Below are 8607 nucleotides of genomic sequence, written 5' to 3' on the forward strand. Positions count from 1 at the left end.
ATGTTGGTGAAAACTTAATCATTTGGGTTTCCTTGTGTCTTGCATATGCCTTGGTGTTGTTAAGATCTAAGAACTGGGTAATAATTAGCCTTGGTGTTAAATGTTAAGGTGTGCTCTTATAATTTATTGAACAATCTTTTTTTTATATAAATTTATTTATTTATTTTTGGCTGCATTGGGTCTTTGTTGCTGTGCACGGGCTTTCTCTAGTTGCAGCGAGCGGGGGCTACTCTTTCATTGCAGTGCGCAGCCTTCTCATGGCAGAGACTTCTCGTTGCGGAGCACGGGCTCTAGGTGCAAGGGCTTCAGTAGTTGTGGCATGCGGCCTCAGTAGTTGTGGCTCGCGGGCTCTAGAGCTCAGGCTCAGTAGTTATGGTGCACGGGCTTAGTTGCTTGGCAGCATGGGAGATCTTCCTGGACCAGGGCTCAAACCCGTGTCCTCTGCATTGGCAGGCGGATTCTTAACCACTGCGCCACCAGGGAAGCCTAACTGAACAATCCTAAGAGATGCACGAGAAGCCTTATCAGATGTCTTCATATAAGCTAGATCTGAGGCTCAGGTTAGGTATCACCCCAAGGCAAAAGGCCATAATGTGACATCCCACTAACGGACCTCCCTGTGGCCTGTTTTTCAGAAATTCTCTTCATATTGATGGAATTGCTTTAACAGACATTTATTCGCTGATACCATTTCTGAGGGTCAGGAACCTGGGAGTGGCTTATTGGGGTGATTCTGGCTTGGGTTTCCTCATGTGGTTACCGCCAAGCTGTTGACTACCGCCAAGGGTTGCAGTCATCTCAAGGCTCAGTGGCAGCTGGAGAATCCGATTCCAAGCTGCATTGCGTGGTTGTTGGCAGGAAGCTTCAGTTTCTCATTGGCTGTTGGCCAGAGGTCTCCATTCCTCACCACGTGGACCTCTCCATAGGATGTTTCGGTGTCCTCAGGACGTGAAAGCTGGTTCCCCGTGAGGGATTGGTCCAAAGGAAAAGGAGAGAGAGAGAGTATGGATGATTAAGATAAAACCCAAGACAGAAGCCAGAGTCAGCCTAGTCTCGGAGTGATGAACTATTACTCCTGCCATATCCTACTGACCACACAAGCCACCCCTGGTAGAGTGCGGGAGCGGGCTGCATGAGAACGTGAATACGGGGAGGTGGGGGCCAGCGTGGAGTCTGCTGCCACCGCCTAGAACAGCCCTATCAGATGACAGTGCAGACAGCAGTAAGTCCACAGCCTTGAAAGCAAAACCTTCACTAACACTGCAGAATTGAGAGCACCCCCGCTCGCCTCCAGTTGAGGCCACTGGTCTCCTAGAAGAGGCCACCAGCCTTGCTGACTGGTGTGGAAGAGAAATTTACATTTCACTGTGTCTTTAAACAAGAGGGGTGGGTACCTGAAGTTTTATCATAGTAAAACATTCTAGATCACTATCTAATTTACTTAAGAAAAATGCTAGATGAAAGTCCCAGATCAAATAAGGAAATTCTTGGGTTTCCTTTGTTGCATTCATAATTATAAGTAGAATCTGTCATGACAAAGACCATACGTCACAGAAAAGAAGGTACAGACCTGCTGGGGAGCAAAGGTGTCACCACCAGCCTGGCTGGGCCTGCTGTCCTTTTCCTCATTCGTAGGTTATCAGAGAACTTTTGGTCACCAAGGTGGTAATGTTAGATTTCATCTCTGCTCTGCTCTAAAAGTGAAAAATGTACAATAGCATATAACAGATTTTTTGCTGATGTGCCCTGAGCTCTTGATTCAGTAACTATCACCCAGCCAGCTGGACTCTGAATGTGGGGTTGTGTGGTAGCCACAGAGTTTTGCAACAAGGATCAGGAGGGCCATAGACACTTCCTGTTTTCTGTGGCATATGTTCTATTTGTTGTAGTGGATTAAACTGAATATGTTACATCACTCAGCTGGAATCAAAGTCAAGTAAATATTTTTCTCTCCTATTTTTTCCAAGAAAAAAAATATCACTGATTAAGCTGGTTGAGTATTTATATAACTTTGAAAGTTATACATAGTAAACTTTGTTGCTTCTTTCTCCTGAAATATAATGTGGCCCAAAGATAGGTTCTTTTCCAATGCCATCCTGACAGGAACTGCTTCTCGACTTTGTCTCCCCAAGTTGTATTCATTAAACTAAACGTTTTTACTTTTTTTTTAATTACTAGAACATCAGAACAGACATTGTCATGGATGTTGGCTGCAGTATAAATCCGGCCCTTGACGTAGGCCAGGTATGTGGAACTGACTTTCCTGACTCCCTATTTGTAAAAGTCAAAACTTCTGGGGGATCTGCCAGGAACACATCCCGTTGGCTTGTTCATCGTCTTCTTATTCTATCCCTTTATTCAGAATCCTTCCGTTCAGGAAAGCCACGGAACTCAAATCTCTTAGTGTTTAAAAAAGGGAAGGGGACAAAGGTGTTTCAGGTAGATTTTGAAGAAACATACAGTCTGTGACTGGGGAGCCTGAATGAGCAGGACTAAGCCTAGAGGTGAAAAGTGAGCCCCATACCTGTGGGCTGGAAGTAGAATGCAGTGCTTAGTGCTGAATCCTGGGGAGATGATGGGCTCTGGCTTCAGGGAGTTTAATGTTGGGTTGAGATAACAAACGTCAAATAGTTACAGCAGCTGTTGATGGGTAGCCTATTTTGCCCACAGACATTTTAAAATTTAAATTTGAACTAATTAACAAGATTGAAAAATCACAAGCTATTTTACATGAATTTTCAAATGGCTAGCACCTCTTGGAAACACAGAAAATTTGCCAACACCGGCACTACATTTCCACGAGGAAAAGTTGATTGGCTGCTTCTTTAGAGAGTCACATGCTCTCTGGAAGCTTCACTCACTTTCTTTACCTGCCTCAACCCCAGTGGGCCATTCAGCTCCCTACTTGCAATGGAGCGTATAGTCTGAGGGACTCTCCAATTAGGACATTGACTGGAGAATGGGAAGAATGTATGGGTTGGAGAAGTCAAAGCAGGCTTCCGGGAGGAAGTGGTGTGGACCAGGTAGTCAAAGAATGATCGGGAAGAGGTGTTCCGGGTGGGAGGAGAGTGGAGGAAATCAACCTAAAGAAAGAGCTAAGATTCTGCACACCTTGTGTTCATGGCTGGCAGTGAGGAGAGGCTGGTGGCAGTGCTTACCCATGTCCCAGGAGCAGGATGTGAGGCTGGAGGTAGGGAGCAGAAGAGGGCCGGGCTGGTGGAAGCCTCCAAAGACAGGCACCTCACTTAGCAGGGGGAGGGGACTTGGCCCGGGGAGCAGTCTGGAGTGTTAGGAAGCTTCCTCTAACATCGTGGTAGAGAAGAACATCGCTGCTAATAGATAGAAGTGAGGATGGAGATGGGTGGAGAAAAAAATGGCCACAGGAAGGAAAGAAAGGAAGAAGAGACTCAGAAATCAGAAGTCTGTGTGGGGCTTCCCTAGTGGCGCAGTGGTTGAGAGTCTGCCTGCCGATGCAGGGGACACGGGTTCGTGCCCCAGTCCGGGAAGATCGGAGAGGCCATAACAGTGAGAGGCCTGCGTACCAAAAAAAAAAAAAAGAAGTCTATGTGGAAAGGTAATTTTGTCCACGTGCTGACATCTAAGAAACGGAGCATTTTTTTTTTTTTTTTTTTTTTACCGTACGCGGGCCTCTCACTGTCGTGGCCTCTCCCGTTGCGGAGCACAGGCTCCGGACGCGCAGGCTCAGCGGCCATGGCTCACTGGCTCAGCCGCTCCGCGGCATGTGGGATCTTCCCGGACCGGGGCACGAACCCGTGTTCCCTGCATCGGCAGGCGGACTCTCAACCACTGCGCCACCAGGGAAGCCCAGAACTGGAGCATTTTAAAGCTGTAAAGGAAGCTAAGCAAGCACACGGTTCGAACCCTTCATGTTACAAGCGAGGAAACTGAGTCCAGAGATGTGAGGCCAGCAGGCTCGTAAGTGAGGAGCTGCTAAGGTTCCGGAGCCCCGAGAGTCTTTCCTGGGGTGCTGGGGTCTGTCGCCAACCAGTCAGAGAGCGTTTCATCTGCCTTGTAGGCAGAAAAAGTCAGGGCATTTGGGCTACGGGCTCCCTGAGCGTTCTTCCAGAGCTGCAATTTTAATGCCAGGCTGAGATTCGAACTCAAGTCCTTTGAGTGAACTTAGCGTTCACTAAGATGTTCAGACATGCTTCGAGGTGAACTTGTAAGTAAACATTTGGAGACATACTCCAAGACATGCTGAAAACCCCCTTCAACTGCATTTTTAAGATTCAGACTAACAGCAAGAAGGTGAAATGTTACTGTTGACTGTCTCTTCTCATATATGGAAATTTTTATTTTTATTTATTTTTTGCCTCAGATTGAAGGTGCATTTATTCAAGGCGTGGGACTTTATACAATAGAGGAACTGAATTATTCTCCTCAGGGGGTCCTGTACACTCGGGGCCCAAACCAATATAAGATCCCTGCCATCTGTGACGTCCCCACGGAGTTGCACGTTTCTTTGTTGCCTCCGTCTCAAAACTCAAATACCCTGTATTCGTCTAAGGTAAGCTGTGCTCTATGAATAAATGCATGTTTACGTGGTATCTGTGCCAGGAGGGAGGGGCTACATTCATCTCTTGGTTGTTTGGGGGTTTTGCCAGGATTGTAGGGGAAAAAAGCCCTATTAAACATTTTTTTTTGTTTGGCCGCCATGCGGCTTACAGGATCTCAGTTCCCCAACCAGGGATTGAACCTGTGCCCCCCGCAGTGGAACACGGAGTACTAAACACTGGACCACCAGGGAATTCCCAACACATTTTAATTTTAAAGTAATTTAACAACATTATACAGTTTTTAAAAAATACTCCAAATCGTGGAGACCAACACAAACTACTATTACCATCAGGTTATCTGATTTTTCATCTTCATGCCAATAATCATCTTAATGCCTATATCTGCTCTCTCCATTTGGGATCATTTCCTTAGGCTGGAATCCTAAGAATGGGAATACTGGGTTAAAATAGTGAATTAGCTTTTTAAAGGAAAAAGTTGTACATGTAATATTTAATACTTTATGTACCTGTACATGCACATATGTACCTATAGATGCACATATACATAATACACATACATATGTATATATACACAGAGAGAGAAAGAGAGAGTCATAATCTAGTTGACTTGTTTCCCTTCCAGGGTCTGGGAGAGTCTGGGATATTCCTGGGGTGTTCGGTGTTTTTCGCCATCCGGGACGCGGTAAGTGCAGCACGACAGGAGAGAGGGCTGTTTGGACCGTTGAAGCTCAATAGTCCGCTGACCCCAGAGAAGATTAGAATGGCCTGTGAAGACAAGTTCACAAAAATGGTATGTTCTGCTCATGCAAGTCTGACTTGTTTTTTCCCCTGTCCTTGTGGTTAAGTTTCATTAACCCACCGTGGTGGTTTTCCACGGAAGAAGAGGTGACAGGAATCCTGAAGACATCTGAGCAGGAGAGCAGCCTGCCTGCGGTGGGGCTCAGTTCTACACCACTAAAAAAGGAAGGTTCATCCTTCATTTCTTCACTCATCAATTGTATATTCCTCCTTATTAGTTTTGTTCCCTTCCCAGGACACATTAGTCGGGGATAAAGTTCAGGAACCGTGCCCTGAACCCAAGAATCCCAGGCCGAGAATCTGGGCCACCTCCACAGTCTAACTTCCTCGGAAGGAAGTTTAGAGGACAGACTAAACTTCCTTCCAAACCACTGGGAGTATGTGCCATTCCTCATTTGAACCACAAAGTAGGACGGGCCCTTTCCCAACCCCCAGCAGCAGGAATCCCTCCTGCAAGCCAACCCCCTCCCGCCCCGCCCCCCTCCAGCTGAGCAAACATCTCAGCTCTCCTTGGGCGTTCCCAGTGGGCTTTTTCATTGTGGGAGGAGGTCATGCCATTGCCAGCGACTCCTCTGACTGTAAACAAGTTATTCCTTATACTGAGGGGAGAGCCCCGTCCTATACCTCCTCTCATGAGGGCTCTTCACGGTACCCCTTATAGCTCTTCCTAAACCCCACAAATCGCCGCTTCCCTCTGGAGAAGCACAGAGGCTGATTCCACCTTTCCTTTGTCCCTCTTCAAGCATGAGATGACTCTCATAGCTGTCCTGCCTCGCCTGACCCTCGGTCTCCTCCTGGATTCCTCCACATTTCTCATACTGTCATGGCCAGACCTCTCGTTGTCCTGGTCACCCTCTGGGTGGTTTTTATCCTATTTTATAGTCTGCTATTTGTCACACATCACAAACATTTTCCAAGTTGCAAACATCCAAACTTGTCCTTTTATTCCAGATTCCAAGAGATGAACCTGGATCCTATGTTCCTTGGAGTGTACCCATATGAACCAAATACAAACCTCTGGCGAAGATGGGGTGGCTCTTCCAACAAAGCAATCTATCCAGTCTCAATGCTCTAGGATGATGGGTCTGAAAGACAAATTTTCACAGTTCAGAAATCATTTCACAGAGTATTGCTTTTATAGGATGCTAATTTTAAATGTTCCATTTGGAATTTGATAGATATGCTTAAGCAATTTAGAAATCATATTTTAAATGGCATAAATGCTAACTGGTTTCCTCTAGAATGGTATTCTTTATTATTCTGTCCCTTAAATCCATCCAGCTGAATGGAATGGAAGATGATGGTTTATATGTAATTCATAGTTGGCTTGTATTCACCAACAGAAATTATACTGTCTAGTGAAAGGTGGTTTTCTAAGTAACTTTATTAGTATGAACTGTAAAGTTATCATTTTCTCATTTGTCCCCATCTGCTATCACCCTCTTTTTCTTGTCAGAATGGATCTAGGCACTATGTCTAAAGAGTCTGTAGGACCAAAGAAAAAACCAGATAAATTGAACTTAATCAAAACTAAAAAGTTTTGTGCTTCAAAAGACACTATGAGAAATTGAAAAGACAAACCACAGAACAGGAGAAAATATTGAAAATATTTGCAAATCGTACGTCTGATAAAGATCTACTGTGCAGAATATATTTTAAAACTCTTACAACTCAACAATAAAAAGATAAATAACCCAATTTGTAAATGGGCAAAGGAATTAAATAGACATTTCTCCAAAGACATCCAGGTGGCCAATAAGCACATGAAAAGATGGTCAAACTCATTAGTCATGAAGAAAATGCAAATCAAAACCACAATGAGGTATCATTTCACACCCACTAGGGCAGCTGTAATCAAAATGATGGACAATAGTAAGTGCTGGCAAGAATGTGGAGCCATTGGAACCTTTATCCATTGCTGGGGAGAATGAAAATGGTGCAGGTCCTCTGGAAAACAGCTTGGCAGTTCCTCAGAAAGTTAAACACGTAATTACCATATGACCACTCTTACATATATACCCAAGAGAATTGAAAACGTATGTTCACACAAAAACTTGTACACAAAGGTTCATAGCATTATTTAGAATAGCCCAAACCGGAAACAGCCCAACTCTATAAACTGATATATGTGGTATGTCCATATAAGGGAATATTACTGAGCCATACAATGAGTGAAATACTGATACGTGCTACAGCATGGATGAACCTTGACAACATTATCTGAGTGAAAGTAGCCAGGCACAAAAGGCCACATATTAATAATATGATTCCATCTATGAGATGTCCAGAATAGGCAAATTCATACAGACAGAAAGTAGATTAATGGTTGCCAGGCCCTGAGGGGAAAAGGGAATGGGACGGTGATGGCCAGTGGGTACAGGGTTTCTTTTCAGGCTGATGGCAACGTTCTGGAATTGGATAGTGATGATGGGTGAACAACCTGTGTATATACTAAAAACCACTGAATTACACACACTTTAAAAGAGTGAATTTTATGGCATGTGAGAAACAGAAAACAAGGAAAAGAGTGAGAAGTTGTGAGATTCATAAGAAATATATCCCAGTGGCCTTTAGTGACGGGAAACCTCAAAGTGGACCAAGCAGCAAGACAGAATCACTGAAAAACTCCAAACATCGGCACTGATGTATAAAGGACTAGAGACTAGAGTATAATATCTTCTCCCTGTCACACTTGCAACTCTTGACTCTTGTCCCAGAGCCAGGTAAGACGGCAAAACTTCTTCAGTGACCTAGGACTAAAGACTAAGGTCATTCTTATTACGGTTACACATGGTTACGTTAAAACCCTTTAAAGAGCAGGCTTTCTCATTCATATCACAAATGATTATGGAGCACCTATTATGTGCCAGGCGCTGTTCTAGTCACTTAGGACATAACAGTAAACCAAGTCAGCAAAGATCCCTGCCCTTGTGAAGATTATAATCTAGTCAGGGGAGACAGACAGAAAATAACAAATATAATTGAATTACAGAGTGTGATCGAAGGAGCCGAGTGCTGAGGGAACGATGCAAGTAGAGCAGGTTAAGGCGACGGAGAGTGAGGGAGGCCTGGAGCTGGTTGCAGCTGGTAGGTCTGGGGATGAGGATGGTGAGGGTCTGAGCCAAGAAGGTACCTGGAGGAAGAGCACGTCGGAGCATCTGGGGGCAAAGTCCGCGCCGGGGGGGTGTGCCTGCCTCTCTGTGGACAGAAATGGCGCTTGTGAGCCCAGAACAGGCCCGGGGAGGGGCAGACAAGCAGAGCCTTGAGACCA

The 8607-nt window shown here is 45.0% G+C and overlaps 1 protein-coding gene across 3 annotated transcripts in view; it reads left to right on the plus strand.

The window, feature by feature from the left end:
• Positions 1-6420, plus strand: part of AOX1 (aldehyde oxidase 1) — a 69651-nt gene extending 63231 nt beyond the window's left edge. For all 3 annotated transcript variants that reach the window (XM_079924058.1, XM_079924060.1, XM_079924059.1), the window contains 4 exons: positions 2179-2244; positions 4340-4528; positions 5161-5328; positions 6288-6420. In XM_079924058.1, the coding sequence (XP_079780184.1) occupies positions 2179-2244; positions 4340-4528; positions 5161-5328; positions 6288-6338 (474 nt within the window). In that variant the 3' untranslated portion in view covers positions 6339-6420. The remainder of the gene's footprint in view (positions 1-2178; positions 2245-4339; positions 4529-5160; positions 5329-6287) is intronic.
• Positions 6421-8607: the final 2187 nt, after the last annotated feature.

Source organism: Stenella coeruleoalba (genome assembly GCF_951394435.1).
Source record: "Stenella coeruleoalba genome assembly, chromosome: 6".
Classification (NCBI taxonomy): Eukaryota; Metazoa; Chordata; class Mammalia; order Artiodactyla; family Delphinidae; genus Stenella; species Stenella coeruleoalba.